The following is a 25,731-nucleotide window of genomic DNA, read 5'->3' on the forward strand; positions in this document are numbered from 1 at the left end:
CCGTCGTGGTGTGGCCATGGCCATGGTGCTCAGTATAATGTCCACCACCAGAGGGAGGCATTTCCCCGCTCAGGACAGGTGAGCCTTCGCAGCACCTTCAGTGAACACACTGATGCATCACGGTTATTATAGTACCAAGCGCCTCTTCCTGAAACGATAAACTACAAATTCCACCATGTGACACACCAACCCTTCAGTGACAGGTTGAGAGGGTACGTGCTGTGTGTTCGTGAGTGCGTGTGTGTGAATGTACACTTCGTGACGAGCTATGCGGAACTTGTTCCTCCTCCTCGGCATGTGTGTGTGTGTTGTGGCTTCTTACTTACTGAAAGTTGTTGAAGCAGCTTCACTCCGACACTGACAGTATGAGCGGTGAGGCGGAAGGTGTGCAGCCAGAACTTCGGTCAGGATGACTGTTTGTTTTTGTCATTCTGAGTTCATTGCAGCGCTGATGTGAAGTGAGTGCGAATGCTTTTTTAAACGCGTTTTGTTTTATTTTATTTTATTGTATTTTTGTCGCGTCTTGCTTTCTATTTTTTTACGCCTCTACCTTGATCAAAAAACAAACAAACAAACAAACAAACAAAAATTCAAAAATGAAGTTTAACGGTTACCTGAAGCTCCGCATCGGCGAGGCGGTGGACCTGAAGCCGACCACCTTCTCCCTCCGCCACTCTGTCATCTTCAACAAAGCCCCGCCGGCTCTGGACCCGTACATCGTGGTGAAGGTGGACGACTACAAGATTGGACAAACTCACACCAAACAGAAAACCAACGCGCCGACGTACAACGAGGAGTTCTGCCTGAACGTGAGCAACGGGAAGCAGATCGAGATGGCAGTTTTCCACGACACTCCAATCGGATACGACGACTTTGTGGCCAACTGCATCATGCAGTTTGAAGACCTCATCAAAACCTCCAACACAGGAGAGACTTTCGAGGGATGGGTGAGTAAAAAACAAAACAAAACAAAAACATAAAAAACCCCCATAAACTGGAAAACAAATATGTAGACACGTCCAATTCTCATCCATCCCCTCAACTACATGGGCGGATTAAGAGAATGGAGGAGAAGAGAGAAGGGGTGGGTGACACCACAACAAGTGGTTTCGATCCAGTGTTGAGTGATTGCGGTATTACAGTTATTAATGCTGATACTTCATGGATATCATTAAAAGCAGTCAATGTATTCACACTACACTGGAAAGCAGTGAGTCATGAGTCATGAGTCTGAATGTAGCGCTGCATGGACAGTAAAACACAAGACATCAAACCGGACCTCCTCCAAGCAGGTGTTCCAGGCCATCCCTGATTCATCTCTGTGTGTTCATGTTGAGAAACAGTTGATCTAATGAGGTGATTGCTCATCCACTGTATTATAGATGCCCAAAACAACACACAGATAAGATGAAGACAAAATTCATACTTTCATATTTTTGATATTGATGCTCCATATTCAATATTTGGGGCCAATACCAATTTTGCAGAGTCATAAATCCTGACATATTGGCTGATCTACACACATTTTTTTTGCAGTTATCCCTCAAATGAGGTTATCAGACACTTGTGACAAAGATCTAATGTAACGGGGGTGGGATATTATACAGTTTAAAAGTGTACTTTATTATCTGAAATGACATCACTGCTCTGAAACAGTGAACCTCATTGGAATTTTAATAACTGTAAATCACCCCAAACATCTTTCTCTGCATTATAATGTATATTTAAAAAAAAGCCTTTTGTATCAATACGTCTCAGACAACATTGAGATCCGTCTGTGAGAGGTCAGTATCAGCCAGTTCACATATCAGCTGATGCACTGATTAGTAATCCTCCCATACCTACCAGAGACAGAGATGCCAAGTATTACTTATGCTAGAGCAGGTATTCTGTAAGTCATATTAGTTATGCTTAGCAGAATACAAAAACTAATGCTTTTTCGATGAATATGTCCCACACATACCCACTAGATCAACACCTATAAAGGAGGTGAAAGATGGGGTCGTCTTTGTTGATATTTCATTTCATTGGGGCAAATTTGCAACAACACAATCTACAAATGATGTGCAATTGTACCTTGGGCTTTTGGGGGCCCTTGCGGATCGAGGGGCCCTAAACAATGGCCTCATCAGTGGCTTTGCCTTGATTGTAATCCAGTCCTGAAGATAAGAGCCATCTGTGAGTGGCCAAAACTTTGCTAGTATATTTTCATAGTATGTAAGTGATGCAATTTTTATTACATCTTTTGTTACGTTTTTTATCAGGTAGAGGGATCTATTGACTCAGAGTTCATCCATTAGTAGGCTAATCGTACTTCCCCATTTACTTCTAGAACATTACAGTAGAAAAGATGACCTAGAAAATAAAAAAAACCCAAATGCGTCAGGAAATGTCAGCATAAAGATCATTGCTATGAAACATCATATTCTGTGCTATTGAATTTGACACATGCTGATCAGGATTTGAGAGCAAGGAAAACAAAACGTTCAATGTAGCTTGGGGCGATTGGTTGCTACACGTGTCGTGAGTGACTGCTTGTTTTTCCAACCAGCTCCTCACGGCGCATGCTTACTTTCAAGAAGGTCAACCTTGCATGTTCACACGTCCATGTCTTTGCGTGGACAGCGAAGTGCTTGACCTGAACTGTTTAACGTCCTGCACTTGCTGGCCCAGAAGATTTGCTGCGATCATTTGTAAATGCTGTCTAAAACCACAGATACCGCTGCTGTGGCGAGGTGTTAACTCTGCCTGCAGTGTGCAGAAACGCTCTCTAATTTCTCGGTCTTGCGAAGCGTTTGACCTGCCTGTTCAAACAAACTTATGTTGATGAAACCCCCAGACACTTCGACAAGCTGTCATGGGTGAGAAGTTAAACATACCCAGTTGACTGAGGTGTTAGGGTGCTGAGTGTCTGATGCACGCGTGACAGTACAGGGAGAAAATGGACGTCGTCAAAGCTCAGATTCAGTGTCTCATGTTTAGTATCACATTCGTCTTAGTGTTTGCCAGACGCAAACAGAAAACTGCCCCTTCTAACCGGAGTTTCCCCTCCTCTGACTAACTTTCATCCTTCTTGGACTGTAAGCCTCTGCAGGTGTCGATGAATGTAACCTGATCCTGTCCGGGCCTGGAGCAGTCGGAGGCAGTATCGACTACGCACCACAACAGAGCTGTCTCTCTTTTGACTTTTGTCAGTAAAGCACATTTTTCTGTGTCAACGTGTCAACCTTGTGTTAATTAAATCGCCCAGTGGTTCAGCAGCGGCGAGAACCTGCTGCGAAACGCTTAATTTAAACAATAGGAGAATGTTTTCCAAATCAGATTTTGCGTTTAACAAGTCAGTCAGTTCGGTAGTCTGAGCATCACGTCACCGTGAAGTACACAACAAAGATACTACAGTAGCAGTAACAGAATGTAAAACGGATAAAACAAACTTGTACGACATTTTACATTGAAGACAAATGCCTCACATTCACTTACATGTACGTGCGATGGTGTCTGAGAGGTTAAACATTTAGGCCTGCAACAAGAGTAACAATTTTTTGTTAAGACTTAAACGTCACATTTTTTTCAGAAAAGGCTAATTGCTATTTTCCAGAGCCCAAAGTGACGTCTGCAAATTCCTTCTTTTGTCAACAAACATTCCAAAACCCAAAGAAAAGCAGTAAATTATTACATTTCAAGAAGCTGGAACCAGCAGCCAGTTTGCTTGCAAAATGACTGAATAATCAATTATAAAAAGAGATTTCTTTTGATTTATTCATATATTCTTTTATTTTAGTTTTTCTCTTTAAGAAGAACTGTGTCCTATCTGTGATGCAATGACAAAAACTGTTTCTTAACTAAATCTAAGGATAAAGTGAGTTTGAATAAAATGCTGATGATTATGGGGATCATATTGTGAATTGCTACTATGTTGGATGGGATTATCCCGACATGAAATTTTCATATTGTTGCATGCATGAATAGCGCAAATACATCTTTAAAAAATACACTTAATTAGAAGCGATCGCAAAAGTAACCTCAAACCAGCACTGACTGAATTTAAGATTTGAAAAATATATCTGTGAAAAGTTAGTATTGAGCAGGATGAGTGCCCACACCTTCACCAAGACCCCGCGCGTTGGGGGAAGTGGGTACGAAAGTGGAGCCCTGCTTGCAGATTTAGAAGAAGTAATAAGTTGCCATTCTCACTTCGAGATACAAGCTTGAATTTGTTATCCGCCAGATCAGTGCATGGTTTCTTTTTGTCGCGCTGAAGAAATGCTGGGCTGGTTTGTTTCACACATGAGGCTGAGACACAAGCCTCCACACGCCCACACTGCTGTTGATCACAGCGTTCCCACCATCGGATCAGTGCTCAGGGGCTCACTGTTAAAATGCTCACTCTCTGTTGGCTCTTGTCCAGGTGCTCTACTTCTTCTCACTTACACTTTTTCAGTGCGTTCACTTGACTCTTGTGCACGCCGTCCAGTTTAATGCCCTTACACCTGACAAATCGCTGATGGTTCGAGCTCGACTTTTGCATAATTTCTTAGTGACTCAACTCAAGTTCTCATCAGGACTGACTTTATCCGTCTGAGACAGCACATTTAGACAAAAAGCCAGTTTCCTCTGACTCCCACTTGTTAATATCACATGGCACAACGCAGTGACATCTTTGACTTATTACTCATTTATTTGGGTTTTTTAATTGCACAATAAGATTCCAGTAATCATTGCTCATGCATCTGTGGCGCTGGAGTTGTTTCTCAGACTTGAAGCGATCAAGACTGCCTGAGGGCACTGAAACTGAAAGTGGGTTAAATATGGCCCCTCAACATTTTCCAGCCAAGTGTACCGCGTGTTCGAGTGAAACGGGCCCCATCGCAATAGACAAACTTCCTCCTATCTCTGTGATACAGCATTAAAATGTTCTGCTTTTAAACTTGACAATCATGCCGCCATCACCCACATCTATTTTAGGTGAGATCTGTTCTGTAATAACCCATTTTTTTCAGTTCTGCCCTACGATAATGCTCACATGCCTGTACGTACTATGAAGTTGGTAGTGTAGTTGTTTCTCTTTTGTCTTTACATAGTAAGTAGAAATAAAAACGGTGGGGGAAAAAAAAAACCCACAGTTCCCGTTCTGTGATGAAATTGATTCTTAAGGACCCAAACCTTTTCCCCTCGTATGGCCAAAACTAAAACTTAACTGCAGGCAATTGTATTGTATTGTTAAAATGCAAAATGTTACTAGGATCCCAGGTTCCCATAACTCAAGGCGTCATTTAAAAAAAAGAGTGTATATAGGCTGATGAGTCATTATCAGTGTTTTTTTTTTTTTTTGGAAAAAATATCGATATTGACTCCAAAAATCTTGTTCGGCTCTATTCAATAACACTCCAGAAATGCAAGGACAAGTGGTTGATAAGTGGGTGAAGCCAAGTATTAGAACAAGTAGAACAGGTTGCTTAGTTCAGAAAAATGACATCACTTTCCTGAAATCCAGCCCTTTAAAACAAGGGAACAGCAACACTTATGTCATATCACAATACCAGACCACCAGACCATGTATAGCTGATACCATGTCAGCGATATAATATCAATATACTGCCCAGCGCTTCCTGTGATAATCAGTGAGATTACAGTCTTTTTAGCAAAGAATTATCCTCTCTGTTTTCTGACTGTCTTTCTTTGCTGAGCTTCAGCAGAGGGAAAGTCACACAGAGATATTGTTATATTATTGTTTTAAGGTCTGACTCCTTTCAGCTCTTCTCTAAAGCTTGACCAAAGTAAAACGTGTTTAAAGATAAGAAACGCACAGAGGAAGTCTTCACAGTGGACGAGTCAAACCTGCTGTCTAGACTGTAGATTGAGACACAGGATATAAGCAGGTGACCGAAAACAAAAGTGCAGATGGTTTAGCTGAAGTGAAATGAACTCCTTCTTGAAATGAAAGCTTTATACCAAATATACCAACTGAGTGGTCACAGTCGACACCAAATGTGTCACTGTTTTGTGGGCAGTCAGTATTTTCCAGCTGGCGTGTGTGTGTGTGACATAAATAGATCTTTATTTCGGCATAGAGTGACCTAAGTTTCCATTCAGTGGGTGTGCTGCAGGAAGTGTCTTGCTCTGTCTGCTGTTTTTGTGTACGTCTCCTGTATGTGATGGGACATTTAGTAAGTCATCACTAACAGCTGAGCATCACCGCAGCCTCAACAAGCCCAACCTGCCAGACCTGATGTGCTGTCCTTCCATCGCATTGTTCAAATTCCTCCAGCGTTACATACACACTGAGGAATGCCCAAAATATGCGGTGAAGTACCTATACCAGAGCAGAAGGACAGGGGCTAAAATGTCAGATGCTTCTTCTCACATGCCTTTTCATTAACCTAGTTATTGTAACTGAAGCACTAACAACTCTTTCTACATTTAAAGTATAGTTTCAAAAGCATAAAATGTGCCATTCCCCTGGATTCCATGTTGTTTGATATATATTAGTTTGGGCTAAATATGTTTTTTAGATACATTTGTAATCTGGTGAGTCTTAATATCTGTCTGCTGTTTCTGTTTAGCTATTGTAAGTGTGCAGGTGTATAATATTGTGTATTGTTTGTCTACAGATGGACTTGGAACCAGAGGGCAAGGTTTACATCCATGTTGCCCTCACTGGATCCTTCACTGATGGTAAGGCTGCGACACATCGCTGCTATAGCTGGGTTTGTCCCTGTCTTGTTTCTCTTAATCTGGAAAAAAAAAACAAAAAAACAAAAACAAAAAAACATTTTAAATGATAAGGAACACTGATCCATGTGGAGCCATGTAATAAGAGGCTCTGAGAACAGGCGTGCACACATGTTTCTGTGTGACTTAAGCAGTTTGGTATGTTCCATGTATGCTTGTTCTGCTTTCTTAAGACATCAGAGCACGTCATTTTTGAGGACGTCTGTAGGGTACGTGTACATGATGTTGCAACCAATGAGACGGAGCCTTTTGATTAAGGCGAGCGAAAAGTGATGTCTTCTGATGAGCTCTTTAGAAGCAGAAGTCCTGTCAGCTGGCGGCTAGTTGTCTGTTTAGTTCCTAGTTTTTTTATCTGCCACCATCACGCCTCACTGCATGTTAGACTTCATGAAATACTAGCATTTCATCTTCTTGTAACACACGGCATGTTTTCTTTGTTTTTTTTGTTTTTAAATATACTGTGTGTATAATCATTTATAATTATGTAATTGATTTACAGCTTAAACGAAGGTTCACACCTGCTTTATGTCTGACCAACACCTTATGGCTTCATCATAACAATATGATTTTTATGAATTCATTATTAGTGAAGATGCACTTTAAACTTTATTTTCATGAAAACATTTGAAGAGAAACTGAACTGAGATCTTTCTGGTTGGGGAAAACATGTGATCCGACACTAAACACTGATGCATTTGTCTGATAGACGAGTGAACTTTCACTGAGCACTGCTGTATATCTTATGTGACCTAAGTTCTATTGTAGAGCCCCCTTTTCACACTTTTACCACAAACACGCATTCATGTTGTATGTAGGGGGATGGTGGGGGCTCAGCGCACAGGTTTCCACAATGCATGTGTGGTTTTCTCCTCACATGTAACTCGCTACACTTACTTAGACCTAGAGCACATAGAGCGAAACCAAACCTCGCAAATACGCACAAAGCTAAAGTCATAATAAACATACATATGAATTTACATGATAAAATGAAAAAAGGATTTTTCTTCATCCCTTTTTAAGTTTCTGTCTTTTGTGTCATCTCATTTCACATTCTGATTCTAAGTGCAAGCAATAAATGTCTTAATGTCTTGATTAATTTAATAAAACTAAAACCTTACTGAGGCATAAAATTGTTTGCCGTGCCACAGTGGGTTCAGATGCTGTGGAGAAAAATGAATTGATGATATTCATCTGATAATGGTAACACAGTTTGATTAGGTATGTAAAATCATTCATCAAATGATACGTTAATCTGACTGCAGTTAGTTACATGTTGGTCTTATGTCTGATTAAATGCTCGTGACAATTTTTTGTAAAAGTCATAACAGAAATCTTTTGGTCTGTTGGTTGAGTGAGCAATATGAATATATTGACTTGAGTTATGGGTTATTTTTCATTGTTTACTCATACTTTACAAAACCATCAGTTTCTGACTTACACAACAACATTGATTATTTTTCTTGATTCACAATGTTAAAACCTGAAAATGTATAGCAAGCAGTGAACCTCTGAGCACTGACATATTATCACCTTTCAAATCAACGAGCCAAACTTCTTAGCCAAAATCTGATTATTTTCATATTCAGTGAATATGGAAAAATTGGAAGCATTTATTTGGAGGTCTGTTCCAATATTTCTGGCCAATATCTGGCTCTAACGCTGCATAATTTTCCACTTTTAGTCTCTGTCTGCCTGCTCATTGGTGCTGAGCAGGTGATGTAGAGCAGTTTTTTAGTGGGTGCCTTTGAGCTAAAAACAGTTGCCAAACTACCAGAACTCTGAAAACCAAAATAATGAGCCTTTCACATATGGGTGGTGTTGTGACCCATTTCTAATATAGGAATATTACTTATAGCTGCTTTAAAGTCCCACAGTATAGGGATCCCTTTGCAAACCAGAGTCCGTATGGTATTGGGTCTAGGAATTAACTTATTCCTGCAGCTCTTGTTTCACTTCTCATATTTGAACATACATTTTTATCTCTGATTTCTTTCTGTCAGATGACGCCATTGTCAAAGAGAAGACCTATAAGCAGTTTACGAGGAAGCGGCAGGGGGCTGTCAAGCGGAGAATCCACCAGGTCAACGGGCACAAGTTCATGTCCACTTTCCTCCGTCAACCCACCTTCTGTTTTCACTGCAAAGAGTTCATCTGGTGAGAGAGATGTCGGATCACTCCTGCCCACATGTGTCTGTGTCGTCTGTAAACTGTGTCTGATTCTGTCCCTGTTTGTTTATAGGGGTGTTTTTGGAAAACAGGGTTACCAGTGCCAAGGTGAGGAGACTTTGTTTTCTCTTTCTGCCTTTTCACACATTTCCTTAAACATAAGAACACAAATTTGACATTGACTGTTTTCTCAGTCTGTACCTGTGTGGTTCACAAACGATGCCACCAGCACGTGGTCACTGTTTGTCCGCGTATGAAGAAGTCCACAAAAGAACAGGTAAGACCACACGACAACAGTCTCTGTTTCACAACAACAGATCAGAGTTTCAGAAGTAGTTTCAGAAGTACTATTCAGCTATTCTTTCAGCTATTTAAGATTTACCCCCCAACATGCATGCACAGACCACCCTCTGAGTGCTTCACTATCAAATGTCTGTGCATAGTTGCTGTAGACTTGTGATATGCTAGTTTTACATGGCAGAGTTTGCATGGTACCTTTTTTCATTTCTATTTATTGATCTATATTCTAGCATTATTTTTCTTGAAGTTATACAGGATATGCAGATAAGCCTGACAGCCCCCTCCCACACACACACACACACACACACACACACACACACACACACACACACACACACACACACACACACACACACACACACGCACACACCTGCAGTGATCAGCAGGCAGCACATGTTCCTGTTTTTGAGTTCTGGTCACTGAGCCATAACACAATACTATGATCTGTTTTTACACACATGACTGCAGCATTTTCATGTTCCCATAAATACATATGTGCTTGTTTTAGCATTGGAACGTGTCATTTTTGGCCTTATTTATTACATGTTGCTGAGCATTACAAGTTTCTCTTCCTTGGGGAAATTCAGAGAGAAGCAAATGCAGCAATAAACTGAGACCAGGTCCCACTATGACAAAAACCAGGAACTGAACTTTTCTCACAGCACACACTATGTGTCGATTCAGGTTTATTTTAGAATCGGTCAATGCATGATTGAACACACCCTTTCACCACACAGTGGTTAGTTTACTGTATGTTTTTTCTCCGCAGCCTGTAACCCAAGGCTTCAGCATCAACATCCCTCACAAGTTCAATATCCACAACTACAAGTCGCCCACCTTCTGTGACCACTGCGGCTCCCTGCTGTGGGGGATAGTCAAGCAGGGGCTGCACTGTAAAAGTAAGACCCGTGTCAGCAGTTGTCTCTCAAGATCATGATCTCAGATGTCCTAAATTGTCTTCCTGTCTGTGTTTCTCTCTTCAGTCTGTAAAATGAATGTTCACATCCGCTGCAGAGGCAACGTCGCTCCCAACTGTGGGGTCAACAGCGTGGAACTGGCCAATAAGCTTGCAGAGATGGGCCTGCAGGCTGGAGAAGTCTCTAAACGCAACTCACTGGTACAAAGGCTGAGTTTCCAGAGCAAGTTCGAATTTTGATGAAGTGTGGCCCTTACCCTGACCCTAACCCTTTTCAGGCTGATCTAAGTGGTGTTTTTTCTTGTTTTTGTTTGCTCTGATAGGCCAGAAATGCAAGTCAGATTAGAGCGCCATCTGAAAGGAGGGAGGATACAGAAGGTCAGCAGCAGCATCCTCGGCTTGGCATCTCGGACTTCACGTTCCTTCAGGTCCTTGGCAAGGGCAGCTTTGGAAAGGTGGGAATGATGAGAGCGGGAGAGAGGGAGTAAAAATGCTCTGTGTAATGAAATGACCAGGGTGAAAAATGAGTAATGACTTTGTACTAAAGGACGTTGATTAAGAGGAGTGTAGTTCTGAAATGATAAAAAATGTATGAAATGTAAACTATTTTAAAATGATTTTGTAACGTGAAATATATCATAGAGCTTTTCTAATACTGGAGTAATTTGCTTAAATAAATAAACCAATCAATTCTGATCTGATTGTTATGCAGACTTCGATAAACACCCGTGAATTCTCATCTATCATATTCTGTGCTTGCTATATCTGTAGGTGATGCTGGCAAAACTAAACTCCAATGATCGGGTTTTCGCGGTCAAGGTACTGAAGAAGGACATCATTCTGCAGGACGATGATGTGGAGTGTACCATGACGGAGAAGAGGGTGCTGTCCCTCGCCCGCTGTCACCCTTACCTCACACAGCTGCACTGCTGCTTCCAGACGCCGGTCAGTGCAGATATACCCCCGCATGCACTTGTGTCACAGTTCAGTAGGCTTTTGTTGTGGGTGTAATCTGTGCCAGAGGTAATGAGGCACAGTTTTATTTAAAACAACCTTCTCCCTTGCCTTACTGAGGAAAATTTCCAGATCGAGTTGTGGCATAAACAGGGACGGCCATTAGCTCAGGTGGTAGAGCGGGCTTTCGTAGAAATCCACTGCTGTTGATGTACACTAATGATCCACAGTATGATGCACAAAGGTAATAGAGGTACTACAACTGCAAAAAATGAAAAATAAAAGCAGATAGAGTAGGGGCAGCCTCAGGAAAACTGACAAATGAGTATTGTTTCTTTGGAAAACTTTGAAAAGTTAAGTCAGTAGTGATGTTCCTCTTAGTATACTAAATGATAAATGTCCCTTACCTTTTTGTATTTATCAAAAAAAAAAATTGGTACAGTTAGATGTCTCAGAGACACAGTCTTGTGTACAGTTGATCTGTGGTTTGTAATCAAGACACAGCATTGTAATGCATACAATAATCAGCAGGTGGCAGCAGTTTCCACGTCTTGTGTCTGAGAGGGCTTGACGGGCAGGGCTCCTCTTTCTGGCATAGACGGAACACTTCTAATCTGCTTTGTTGTTTGAACCGGTATTGCCCTACTTCACCTGTGAAAAATTAACTAACTGACACTTCTCCCCCTGACCATTCAAACCCACACCAAACCGCTCTGTTCCACCACAGTTCCTCCTCAATTTGCTGTGTGTCATGTCGCCCTTTTCCTGAGTATGTAGTTTCTGTAAATTCTCATGAACACACCTGGAAACATTTTTAGAAATTGTCCAAATACTTTCATAATTCTGTTACAGTTTTTTGAATTATGACATGTTGACTGTTTTTAATGTAATTTTGCATCCATTTGAGCTACAGTCCAGTGTGATGTTTGAAAAATTAAGCATAAAGAGAGGAAGAGGGGATGAGTAGGGGGGGAAGTGATGTGCCTGTGGTGCGGTGGAGTGGGCACACATTTTTTCTTTTAGCTAAATGATGTGGCGTAGAGGAATTGTCCTTCAAGACAGCAATTTATCATCAGCTGCTTGTCTTTAAACATTAAAATTAAATCTAATCTTGCATCACCAGACATCTTACTCATCAATTTTGCAGTGGTTTGGAGCGAGTCTTTCAGAATAATTAGGAGAGCTTAACTTTGGAAACTCCACAGAAAGCCATTCAGTGGCATGGAAATTAAAATGACTCCTCTGGGAAATGACATCTGTGATTACTTTCATGTTCAAGTAGGACCTAATTCACCACAGTGAACCAACGTTTTGAGATAAAAAATGGTAATGGCACCTTGGAGCTTATATAGCAACATGGCTAGCATTTTAAGGTGTATAACTCAATAGGAATCAATAGAAATGCAAGACCAGAAAACTGTTTGAGTGTGGATTTAAAGATTCCCACAGCTTAGACCACACACAGAATTCTGGCTGCTCTGCCAGTGCAGCACATTATTATAGGACATTATACCTGTAATCTCAGGGTAAATATCAGAGCGCTCCAAACCACAGAGCAGTTAAACAGAGTCAGCTGTGGCAGAATGTCCTTATCCCTTCAGGAAGATAAAGTGGGCAGATCTCTACATCACATTCACCTCCGGTGTTTTTTCTTCATTTTCTTGATCACATATCAACCATAGCCTATAATGAGAAAGAAAGATTTATGGATTTGATCCGTATTTTTTTTTTTTGCCCCACTGACATTCAACTGTGGTTATCTGCACAGGAATCCATAAAGCAGACATGAAATGTATTAGAAGCTGACATGTTCATCCTTGGAGCCATCTTCATGGTCATGGGTTCTTGGACTGTTTAATAATGCGTGCAGGGTGGTCTCTATGAGAGCTGGTGTGGTTTCTGTGCACATGTGTAAATGTCATCTCCCCGTTTCCTTCTGCAGGACCGTCTGTTCTTTGTGATGGAGTTTGTGAACGGTGGCGATCTCATGTTCCACATCCAGAAGTCCAGGAAGTTCGAGGAGCCGAGGGCACGTTTCTACACAGCAGAGATCACCTCCGCACTCATGTTCCTGCACAGCAAAGGCATCCTTTACAGGTCAGGAAGCACAATTAACAAGGCAATCTGCAAGTAGAGGAGAACATATTTTTGCATATATAAATCTATCTATATATCTACATCTATATCTATATCTATATATGTCTATATATCTATCTATCTATAGATGGATAGATAGATAGATAGATAGATAGATAGATAGATAGATAGATAGATAGATATAGATATATATAGATATATCTATATTTATGTATATATACATACTCCCCTATGGTAATCAACTGACAATTTAAAATGTTATCTAATAGTCTAGTAAAAGTCTACATCTTAACTAGATATTTTGTTGTTGAGACATCATGATCTGTCACATCCAGCACATCCTGTCTGATTTTAATGAAAGAAAATAGAGAAACATGGAACTATCTCACCCAAATGGTTGAACTGTTGAATGAAAACACCACTCCATACGCATCATTAATCTCAGTTTACAAGACATGGGGGAAATTAATATATAATACTTTACTTTGTATAAGAAATAAACCCCACATGATATAGTCCAGGTTATATTGGTTTGGGTGTGCGGACTGCAGATGTATTGCAGAAAATCTGTCCTCCAAATGGCAAGAAAAAACAGGACAGTCTAACTAAAAGGACACTCAGAAGTTGCATTATGGATATTTTAGTATCCACCATTTTTGGATCCATTACCCCTTGGCACTAAATTCCCCCTTGGCACTAAATTCCCCCTTGGCACTAAATTCGCTAATCTGTCCTATTTTTAGATGTTTGTGTTTCACCTTATCAGAGTGAAATTCTACAAGAAATCTTTGTAGCACAGTGTGTTGCAGCCAAACACCTGCGCTGTGCATACAAATGTTAATTTTGATGCTCATTTTGATGCTGTATTTTTATTTTTTATCAGTGTTCGCTGATGTCCTAACATATCATAGTGAGCACAGTGTAACGGCAGATTACCATAGAGTGCACGCTACAACAGCACGTGTGTCATCTTGTGTGTACTACCTTTTAATAATACAGTTGTATACTGTAACCACGTTAATGCTTCTTTTCCAGCATCAGATATGCAAGTCTAATCTTTAAGGCCTTTTTAGGATGCTGTTGGCTACCTGCAGGAAGTACAGTCTTTCCCTGCCAGTACATGATGATAAGGAGGGGGGCATCATGTGAACTAAATCCTGAAGTTATATTTAGTGGTCTGTGTGTTCCTCGTCAGCCTGCACCACATAGCATGACTGCAAGCTTAAGAGGCCACATGCAGCTAAAACTAGAATAGCAAGTCTAATAGCAGCTTGAACATCAGGCCAGTGTTATAAGAGCAGTGCTCGTGCTGCCTCCTTAAAAATAAAAATATAGCCTCAGTAACTGTGTTGTGTAATATGTGTGTCTCCTTGTGACTTGACTCGTTATCTCTGTGTGGCTCTATTAGCCTCAGGCAGAGTTGTGCTTTGCAGCATCTCAGTTTATGCCATCATGTTTCCTGAAGTTTAAAGATTTTGTTTTGATGCTGCAGTTTTTCATGACTTAAAGTACAGTACATATAGTTTTGTGATGAAGGTACTCACATTCAGGGCTTCACCTAATGGTGTTTTCATTATTAACACGTCTGCTGGTTACTTTCACAAATAATGGGTGAAAGGTCCAGTGTGTAGGATTTAGGGGCATCTGGTGGTGAGGCTGCCGATTGCAACCAACTGAATACCCCACCGTGTACCCTCCCATATGGTGGCTGCTAAAGATGTGAAAAAGTGAAAGATTGCTCTCTAGAGCAATTGTTTTGTTTGTCCATTCTGTCCAAAATGACAGATTCCATGGAAGAGGACCCACTCCCTCTATAGGTATGAAAGGGTCATTCTAAGGTAGCAAAAACACCACAATGTTTAGTTTCCACTAAATCCCATATACTGTGTATTTAATCAGTGAGTTTATAAATGTGTCAAAAAAAATGTGAAAAAGGCTCATCAGAATTTCCACATGCCCAAAGTGACGCCTTCAGATTACTGCTTTTTTCCAGTCAACAGTCCAAAAACCAAAGACTGTTCAATTACTGTCATAAATGACAAAGACAAGCAGCACATCCTCACTTTTAAGATTTTGCAGCCAGTATTTAAAATTTTTTGCAACTGTTTGACATTTTTGACATTCATGGAAGTTTTCTTTTAATCAACTAATCTGATCATCGACTGATCATTGCAGCTCTGCTGACATTTTAAGACTTCATTTCAAACAGCTTGAACAAATACTCTCTGACTTATACAGTTTTAGTATGGCGAGTCAGTTAAACAAGTGAGGCTTATAGAGATTATTGCCTAATTTCTGCCCCCAGCACTATATTACAGAACAAACCATGCTAGGGATCAAAATATTAAATGAGAAAGGATTTTGAAAATGTAATGGCATCATTTGAGGGCTTTAATAATCTCTTGTAACTTTCTTTATTTCTAATCTCTTTGTTTCTATGAATTTCAGAAGGCCGTTTGTCCAGATGTGTGCTGACACTAACCACAAAGAGAAAAAAAAATGTTCAGTGCGTCATAGTATTTGTCAGCACTTCCTCTTCTTTTCTTTGGAAATTTTCATGTTACTAAAACCCTGTCTCTGTGCCAGCTAATTGTTTTGACAGTGAGATAAAGTTCGGCAGCTAGATGTTGTCATAGTTTCAGGTGCATTCGCTGTCACTGTGGAGACCTCTGCCCAACTGACCCACTTCCCATTGAAAGAGATTCAGAGACGAAGTCAGACTCTTTTTTCCAGCACGGTAATGTGGGTGGATGAGGGAGTATGATGGGCACTGCTTGCAGTTGGTTATTTGCATAGCGATGGTTGGTCCTGTGTAGCTCGCTGATGAGAGCATGGTAGTAAAAAGGCCAGGGATTCATTTCTGAATGGACACATTGATACCAAAATTTGTAGTGGCCTCCATTTAATTGTTCACTAAGCCCTTACATGCTCTAAACTGTGCACTGTATGGCTGAGTGGTCACGATGCATGTCTTTCAGCCTGCCTGCCTGCTCAGCTCCGAGTGACAGTCACCATGGGCGTCTGAGTCACTGCTGCACAGTCAGCTTATGGTAGAAAAGAGCAAACCAGATAAATCCAACCAAACCATCGTTGCCTTACCGGCAGTCGGTCTTCCTCATTCACAATCAGAATTTCTGTGTTCCTGTATTTGTCATCCTGTTGGAGGAAATCACTGAACATCCTTTTTTATGTTATTTCTTGAGAGAAAAATCAGCTGCTTTGCTGTTTATCTCAATAGAGGGACAGTTCACTCTAAAATCGAAGTGTGTCCCCGTACCTGTCAGGCAGTTGATCCATCTAAATTGTTTCGGTGTGAGATGCCAAGTTTTGGAGATATCAGCTGTAGAGATGTCTGTCATTTGAATACATTGAACTGGATGACACTCAGCCGGTTACTCAAGATAATCCACAGACCTTGTTGTGAGCAGTTTAACGTCAGAACTATTTTTTTGTCTATTGAACTACAACCAGCCTCATCACCATGCAGAAGAATGTCTGCATCTACTCATGGACGAGAGTGTGGCTAACGTTACAGCTGAGCCGAAGAAGATACCATTGACATTTACTTCCTGCTCAGTTGTGACCATCAGCATCTTGTCCATGAGCAAAAAATGCATGCTTTTCAGCTTGTAGCTTGATAGAAAAAAATAGTTCTTATTTGTACATCTCATTCAAATCTGATGCTCAGTGCTGTATGAATGTGCTACACAGCACGAACAGTAGTTTTGCTTCTCCTGGGAGCCAAATAAATATTGACATCAGCGCACTTTTTTCCTCTTGGCAACTGAAGTGGCCATCTGAAATGTCTTGTGTCTGACTTTTCCTGGCTGCCATTTAATGGTCAGGAAGTTGTCTGTCCTCAGAAGACCTTTTCTTCTTTTTCTCACCACAAATTTCTACCTCTGTCAGTTTTAAGGAGAAACAACACCAACAGGGCGTGACAGAGGACTGAACTTGCCATTTTAGCAGGAACGGTTGGCTACAATTTTGATTTTGGTGGCTGATTGGATTCCAGCCATTTACTATTTTCCATTTATCTCATTTCAGTTTCTTTTTCTGTTTGTCTTCCCTTTAGGGATCTAAAATTGGACAACGTTCTTCTTGACAAAGACGGCCACTGTAAGCTGGCAGACTTTGGCATGTGCAAAGAGGGCATATTTGAAGGCGCGGCCACAGGAACTTTCTGTGGAACCCCGGATTACATTGCTCCAGAGGTCAGTTTCTACACTTGTGGCAAAAAAAACATACAGTTTAATAATCATGACTAATAATAATGACAAACATTTGGATCCTGTATCCACTACACCTGTGAAATAAGATATTTTCATAAACCAAGTCAAGTCAAATGTATATATATTATATGTGCAATACCGATCAGACAGCTGACAAGGCTCACACCACACCAAAACAACAAACGGTGCTTACTTTTTTGAATATCTTTTGCTTCAGTGCAGACTGAACAATGGAAGGCCAGTGTGCCAGCTTTTGAATGGTGCTGTTGACTTGTCAAACCTTGACCCCCTTATCCCTTTACAGGCGTGCTAGGTTTTCATAAAGAGGAATTAAGATGCTTCCTCGTGACTGAAAGATTTTCTTTTTCTCTGACCTCTGACATAGACGGATTAGATATTAACAAGCCCATAGCTTTAGCTTCAACACACGTCATAGCCTCGCACCTGGAGTGGAGAGTAAATTAGGCCATTAATACCTGCTACTACTGCAGGATTATTTGACCCCGGATTAAAACCCAGTTGCACACAAAAGCCGGATATAAGCGGGTGTTAGTGGGTTTTTGGGCCAGCTTGAAAGGGGTATAACTAATCCCAGTAAATTAGTGAAGGGAGTTGCAGCAGTCCAGGTGGTTGGATATAAAGACGAGGATGACTTTATCATCACCTTTGAAAAAGAGAAACAGACTGCTTTTGGCAATTGTACGACGCTGGGGAAAATAGCTTTTCTTGCTACATAAATTTACTTATTAGTGGTTGCCATGACTATTGTTAATCACTTTGATTAGTCAGGCGTGGGCCAAATAGGACAACTTCAGATTTGCCTTTATTCAGCTGTTGTCCAACACTTTCTGTCCTCCAGGCAGTCTGTGAAACTGACTAGACTGGACTGGTTGTTTGGTTTTAGGGTGAGACAAAGCTGTGTGTCATCAGCGCAACCATGGAAGGAAATGTATTATTTTACAGAAGAGAAATGTGTGTGTAGAGAAGAGAATTGGAATGAGAACCTAGGATGTTGTATTTTCTGGGAGTAGCTGGGGGAATGTGGGAAAAACTAAATGTGCTGTTTTATATATTTAAGTTTTTCATATTACAGAAAAGGCATGGATTCATCCATATTTAGCTTCCAGCAGCCCAGGTCTTCTGAGTTCATATGATGCAGTTCCCAGTCCCATCCCCTTTCCATCACACCACCTCACTAAAAACACACACTGCGGTCACTGCCCGTCACTCCAAACTCCCTCCTGACTAACTGGAAGGCAGCGTACCTGTGAGGTCAGCTTCTGAATGGTGCTGTTGACTTGTCAAGCCTTGATCCCCTCATCCCTTTACGGGCGTGCTGGGTTTTCATAATGAGGGATTAAGATGTTTCCTCATGTTTGAGAGATTTTTATTTTCTCTGACCAAGACTGTGTGTCTGGATCTATGAAAGACTTCATTGCTGTCCTCAACACTTGCTCCTCAGTGTAGCTTCACTAATCCAACACAGTTTGCTGTTGCGACTCTGTAATGCTCTCTATGCTGCTCTTTCAATGGTATGCTGCCTTTGACATGTTTCCACAGATCCTGCAGGAGATGTTGTATGGGCCCTCTGTTGATTGGTGGGCTCTCGGGGTGCTGTTGTACGAGATGCTGTCGGGACACGCCCCCTTTGAGGCCGAAAATGAAGATGACCTCTTCGAGTCCATCCTCAATGAAGACATTGTTTATGCGTCTTGGCTCAGCACAGAGGCTGTGAACATACTCAAAGCTGTGAGTGTTTTAATTTTGTGTTTTTCGCAGTAAATTATTCATCAACTATAAAGAGGACTTTCTCTGTGGCATTCAGCAATTGGAGGAAATGGCTCTGAATCAATGTTTAAACAGTGATAGACGAAATCAATGTCTTCCTGGATCTGTGACCAGTGTGGGGAAAAGCCAATAAGACCAATTCCCTGCATTCCTGGACTGCATACCACGCGTCTGCAGTGTGATATATTAACAGGCCAAACGGGGGAACAACTTTGCTCTGGATTTCCATGATCAGGGTTTGTTATTTGTTGTCCTTTAGGCTGACTGGCACTTTCTGACTGCAGAGTGACTGGCAGCCCTCTGGAGCTCTGCAAACCAGCTGTTTGGCCTCTTACATAACTATATTAAGGCATGGTCCACTGCCCAGCCATAGCACACGCGCTATAAATACGACGACAACTCCTCCCTCCATTCCTCCACTCTCTGCACCCTGCGCACCTCCTCTTATCCTTGTTATTATGCCAACATGCTTGAGGAAGCACTGGACCAGTTTCCCCTCGTGGTCTGTGTCACATGTTACGTAAAGAGGCATATCGGTGTGAGTGGATTTGAACGCAGCTGCACTATTTATACTGAAGGTTGAGCTGCTGCAAGGATCTCCTTGTTGTTGTGAGCGTGTTCGCTGTGTTCTGTGGTCAGGTTGTTCTGGGTTCTGTGTGGGTTTAACCTATAGAGTTGAGATCAGTGTTGGGTTAGTTAAGAATGACTATTAATTAAATGTCACAAAATTATAAGTCATCATATATTACCGGGTCAATTGGGTTTTTTGGGCATATACACAGACAGGTTGATAGTGATAATCAATTGAAGCGTTTTATTAGGGCCAAACCATTTATTTCCCCCAATTTCTGATTAATCGATTGATAATTTAATCAGTAAAGTCAATAAATCAGGAAAATGTATATACGTCCCTCAGAGCCCTAGGTGACCTCCTTCTTTTGCACAAAAGACACTCCCAAACGGATGGGTTGGTGCTAGCTGGTTAGCATGCTAAGTAAGTTCGTAGACATCTCTACAACACACTAGGTTGATGTCTTTGATACAGCCTCAAAATTCTCATTTCTTCACATTCTGTTGATTATTATTATTGTTTTTTGAATGATTTAGACTCAAATTCTTACATAATACACCTTTAAACATTTACACATTTTCCCTTTCCATTTTCCATGTATTTCTTCCACCAATCCCCTCCTGCCTTTGCCTTGGAAGTTCATTAGATAAAAGTTCAACAAAAATGACCTTGGTTCCTCATTAGAACATGAGACAGAAAAGGACGTGTAGATAAAATACATCTCTGCTTGCACCGATAATAAAAAATAAGAAAAAGGGATAGAGCAAATGTTGTATTCCTTTTTGATAGCTTTATATCTTTCTGGTGACGTGGAGAACGGCCTCTTAGAGCACTAATGCTGACACGGCAGGTCTGGTGCTGAGGAGGGCACAGCTTAGTTGCAGCCATGGAAAGATGGCATCAACTTCAGTGGAATAGTTTCTCCTAAGGTTTCTGCTCTGTAAGCTACTGAACTGATTGACCCCCTTCGGTCTGTCTAACACGCAGTTATTGCCACTTCAAGGACCATACTGGTGGACTGGTGTGGTTTTTTTTTTATATGCTTCCTCCTAATAGTTAGAAATCACGTCATCAAAGTCATGCACGCAGCCACAAATCCCTGTGAGTAAACTGCATAAGCATTAAACTGTAGTGCTTGAAACTTGTTGCCCTGTCTTGATGTTTACAGCGATGCTGTCGTCAAACCGGATTCAGGTCTCAGCAAGTTTTTCAGGACTGTTGCTCAACACTGTGTGAGGCATGAGTGATTTGTAGATTAAATGGCGGAACTATGCAAAACCAAAAGTGGAGCTTTTGTTCATCTCCCCTTTAGTGCTTTGTTTGTCTTTCTAATCTACTTTCGCTCTCTCTGAGGACTTGAGTGTTGTTTAGGCCCCTGGTTGTTCATTGTGTTCGGAGCTCATATGGTAAGACGTATTCACCTTTTGAAAGTCCTCGGGTAAATGTGGACACCGTCACCGTGGACACTGAGGCTCGTTAGTTTTGTTGAGGCCTGCGCTGAATGTCACCGCCGGCCCTGAGGTGTTAACAAACTCCACAGCCAAGACACAGCTGTCCAAAACACATCTGTTTTTTTCAATTTCCTCCCAGAGGCAAGTTTGAAACAAAGCTTTTCGATTTAAAGTTTGTTTAGTTTGGGCCTCTCCCTCTGGCCTCCGTCACCTTCCACTACTTCTGTGGCAGAGACACACTTGGAGGTCATCAGGTGATCCACCGCTCTATTGTTTTATTGTGTACAACAGCAAGCAGGAAGTGGAGACACCTTAGTTGCACTTTTACTGAACTTGGCTGAACTCCTACCGACTGAAACATGATGGGAGGTGCTAGACACAATCTGGGGTGTGTTCTTCTATGAGTTTGGAGGCGGGGATTGACTGGATGTGGTCCTGGCGTTACTCCAAAAAATATCTGGTCTGATCTAGTTTATAAACATGCACCACATTTCCTCCACTTTGCACAGATCACAAGATAATCATCCTATCTTGTGTTATCTTACAATTGTATCCATAATTTATTGGGGAGGAATTCTGAGCTGTCACAACGTTTAACAAAACAATTTGGCTGATAGCTGATGCCAATTCCCAAGTATACCCCCTATTTAAACAAAGAAGTCCTCATTTGTTTTAAAGTCATTTGGTCCGAATGAAACTTTCCTTTCAAAGAGCACACTCCATCATAGAAATGTGTGGTACAACCTGTAATTTAACTTTCTTCACATGATTAAAAAAAAAAAAAAAGATTGCTTCAAAAGCCTTTTGTGCCTGCTTTACAACTACGTTTATGATTCCTACAGTTTTCGTGTTGACTTTAAGTCTTTTATTGGTTTATAAGGCACCACATGGCCTATTCACCGGATTACATCTCACAGAGAGGGCCGCTCAGAAGCTCTGGCTCTTCTCTTTTAGCTGTGAGAGCTGAATAAAAACAAGCTGGAAATATTGATACTTTTGAACATAAACTAAAAATCCATCTTTTTAGTCTGGCTTTTATGTAGTGTTTTATAATTTTTTGTTTTTGTTTTTTACAATTGTATTATTATTGTTATTTCTATTGTTTGTATACTCTTTTATTCTTATAATTCATTTTTTAAACTATCCATATTTTATTGTTGTCTTGGCATGAGTCTCAAAATCAATTTTGGGTTTCTCACCATCCCATGTTTTTTTCAGTCCCTTGTAAAGCCCTTTGGATTTGCATTTTATTTTGTTTGAAAGGGGTTGTAAAAATAACATTTTGATTATTGATTATTTATTATGTAGCCTTACATGTCTACAAACCCATCCATTGTTCGTCTTTTACAGTTCTTGACCAAAAACCCGGCCCGGCGGTTGGGCTGTGTGGCCTCAGAGGGCGGAGAGAGCGCAGTGACCAGCCACGCCTTCTTCACCGGCATCGACTGGGAGAAGCTGAATCGTAGAGAAATTGAGCCACCGTTCAAGCCGAGGATTGTAAGTCACGTGACATGACATTGATGGCACGATAGTGTGTGAAGAATTGATGATACAGATGCTCAACAGTTCTTCATTATCCCCCTCCAGAAAGCGCCAGAGGACGTCAACAACTTTGACCCAGATTTCACACAGGAGGAGCCGAACCTCACGCCCATTGATGACCCACTGATCCCTTCCATCAACCAGGAGGAGTTTTGTAACTTCTCCTTCACCTCTCCTGAACTGCTGGAGGGCTGAGAGTCTCCTCATTGATCCACCAGTCACTGTCCGCAGTGTCTGTGGTTCTGTCTAAGACGGTACCCAGTGGTACGCACAGAATGAGGTTGTCACATTCCCCAGAGACGTGAAGGTGCAAAGTGCCGAGGAGTCAGCCGAACACATGCTCGACAAGAAGCGGGGCTGATGAACTCTCAAGTACTCCTGTGATTCCTGTAAAAATGACTTTTGCGGCCTGATTTTGACACATTCTTTTAAGTGTCTGCTTGGAAATGTTGTATATGGCATGTTGATGTGTTGACAATGACAGAATTTTTACTGTTCATTTTTACTGCTCTCCTGAAGATGGATGATTTTTTTCCAGTTACTTCAAATGTTAAAAAAAAACAAAAAAAGACAGGACTTTTTAGAGTATAAAGACAAGGTCTGTGTTTCATTTTTGCTCCGGCACAAGAGTCAGTTTTAACCAGCCTGCCATAGATTCCCAGAAAAGTCAAGCTGCCAGTTAAGATCCTGGAAGGACTGAGTGAGCGGGTGAAATAGTTTCTCAATGATGTGTTCCTGCTTGAAAAAAACTAATACGCTCAGACCCACCCACTGTGGCTAAATGAGAGCTGAATCCCTCCACTTTTGAAATGGGGGGATAAAACTTAAATGAGGCTTGAGAAACAGCAGTATATCCTGGTTAACTTTAAAAAAGAATGTCACATTAACCATTGAAAGGATGACTTGTCTCGCTCAGATCTTAGGTGGTGTGTAGCAAAAACTTGGCATCCATCACAGTGACTCTCTGTGTAATTTGATCAGCCAGGCATGTTGAGGATGATGCAAGATTTCATCGGCGATGAAAGCACCGCGGTGATTCATGTCGGCTGAGAAATCTGTAAAAGTTTGGAGATTTCACCACACGGTTGTCCTTATCAGAAGGCTTATAACGAGTGTGGTGTTTGGCAATTGCCGAAATCAAGCGGCATCGGTCGAGGGTACCAGTAATCACTCAGGCTGCTGCTCTCTTCTTACACACACTGCTTCTCTTTCAACAGACACGGGGCCTTTGAAGCCTCCCTGGTCTGTGGGCAGACTGCCTGGGTAATGGGAACTCATGTGGGGGCATTTGCAAACATGGAAATCTGATAAGTTATTAAGTATTCTCCCTGCTGAACACTTAAACCAGGCTCACTGTGAGAATGTCAAATGGAAACAAGGAAGCAGTAGACAGAGAGAGAGAGAGACAGAGAGAGAGAGAGAGAACTTTTACTTTAACCCTGCTGTACACCGACATGTTAGGGAGCCATCAGCACTTCCTCTTGTCATTGCAAACCAGTAGAGAATAAACAGGAAACCACACAGCGTCATTACTGTCGCCTTTGATAGAAGCAGGAAGACATGAGAGGGAAATCAAGCTTTTGAGACACTCCGAAAAGCATGAATACAGCCTGAGTACAGTGCATGCAGTTGGTTCAAGGAATTGAAACTGTTAAAACGACAACAAATGGGGTGGTCGGGGGAATTAGACTCCAATTAGACTTAAGAGGAGCTCCATGTGCCCCCATGCCGAACCTGCGCAGACACCAACAGCCCTGTCCTCCACAAAATGGAGATGGACTCTTCCTGTTAGCTTGAGGGAGGAAGTCTTCAGGCTCACATCTGTTTACCTCCTCCGCACCCCATCCTGTGGAGGATTGTGCAACCAAATGCTGTAAATCGGTGGCCCCAGATACAAATATTCCTGTGTAAAAGAAAACAGTGCAGCTACCAAAAAAAAAATGAGCCGATGTCAGCTAATACTGCCGGCAAGCTATTCCAATGTGGTTATCCTGTTAAGTCATGGATTCCCCTAAACATTATCTCAGCCCACTAATCTACTTTTGAGATATAACAGCAAAGACGGTCGATGTGCGCTATTCAAAGAATGGGACATTGGATTAAATGACCTTTTGTTTGCCGTCCCCCCCTTGGCAACTTTCCTCAGGTGATGTCTGAATGAAAGGAAAGATTTAGGAGCCTTGTCTCCTCTTTCATTACTCTTGAGGTACTGATGGCTGCCAGCAGTGTCTCGGCGCTGCTTGATCGAATCAGTGTTTTGACCCTGCCGTCCTTCCCGTGAGACTGATCCTCACAAAAAGCAGCAACAGATAATGTAAAAGGGACTACAAGGACACGACCAAAGAAATACTCTGTGGGAATCCTGATTATTCTCACTTGTTTTGTGCAACAAGATGAAATAAGCTCTGTGAGTTTACGTACACACTCGGTACCTCAGCCTGTAGTTGTCCCCTCACATCATCGTGGTTCTTATTCTGTCCAGGAATGGGCTACAAGCATTGAAGGACAAGTTCATCCAAAATAAAGTGAAAACAGTATTGCAACATTCGTTTAAGAAACAACAAAAGAAGAACAAACAAAACATAATTTCGCTCCATACAGCTCGTCCAGCATAATCCAAATCTCTGGAAGCCTGAGTTGGATCCATTTTATGTTGTTTTTATTCTTTTATTATTTTCTATATACATTTCAAAATAAGTCCTAATGTACTTTAGTTATTTAGGAGCAACTGTGCTGTGAGGACATGTTTCATTGGCTATGAAACTTCATCCATCAGCACATTTGAGCGAGCTTGTCCTTTTTGACGTAGACTCCAATCAGAGGCACGCCTTTATTACAGTAACAGTGCAATCTTTCTCGCACATTTCAACAGTTCCCTTTCAAAGCTGTGTTAACAGTATTACTGCACAGTTGCTTCAGGGCATTTTAATTGAACTTCTGAGACATAAGAAACAGTTGTGGCACAAGAGAGTGCCAGCAGAA

At 41.4% G+C, this 25,731-nt stretch overlaps 1 protein-coding gene across 1 annotated transcript; it reads left to right on the top strand.

The window, feature by feature from the left end:
* Positions 1 to 203: 203 nt before the first annotated feature.
* On the top strand, positions 204 to 24,391 carry prkcha (protein kinase C, eta, a). The gene is made up of 14 exons (XM_037071675.1): positions 204 to 947; positions 6,612 to 6,675; positions 8,733 to 8,886; positions 8,972 to 9,006; positions 9,093 to 9,175; positions 9,968 to 10,097; positions 10,182 to 10,315; positions 10,438 to 10,569; positions 10,886 to 11,059; positions 13,011 to 13,165; positions 17,241 to 17,379; positions 18,958 to 19,146; positions 22,558 to 22,704; positions 22,795 to 24,391. The coding sequence occupies exons 1-14, from the start codon at positions 597 to 599 to the stop codon at positions 22,942 to 22,944; spliced, it is 2,037 nt and encodes a 678-aa protein (XP_036927570.1). The 5' UTR covers positions 204 to 596; the 3' UTR covers positions 22,945 to 24,391.
* The last annotated feature ends 1,340 nt before the right edge of the window (positions 24,392 to 25,731 follow it).

This window comes from Acanthopagrus latus, chromosome 16 (assembly GCF_904848185.1).
Source record: "Acanthopagrus latus isolate v.2019 chromosome 16, fAcaLat1.1, whole genome shotgun sequence".
NCBI classification, from domain to species: domain Eukaryota; kingdom Metazoa; phylum Chordata; class Actinopteri; order Spariformes; family Sparidae; genus Acanthopagrus; species Acanthopagrus latus.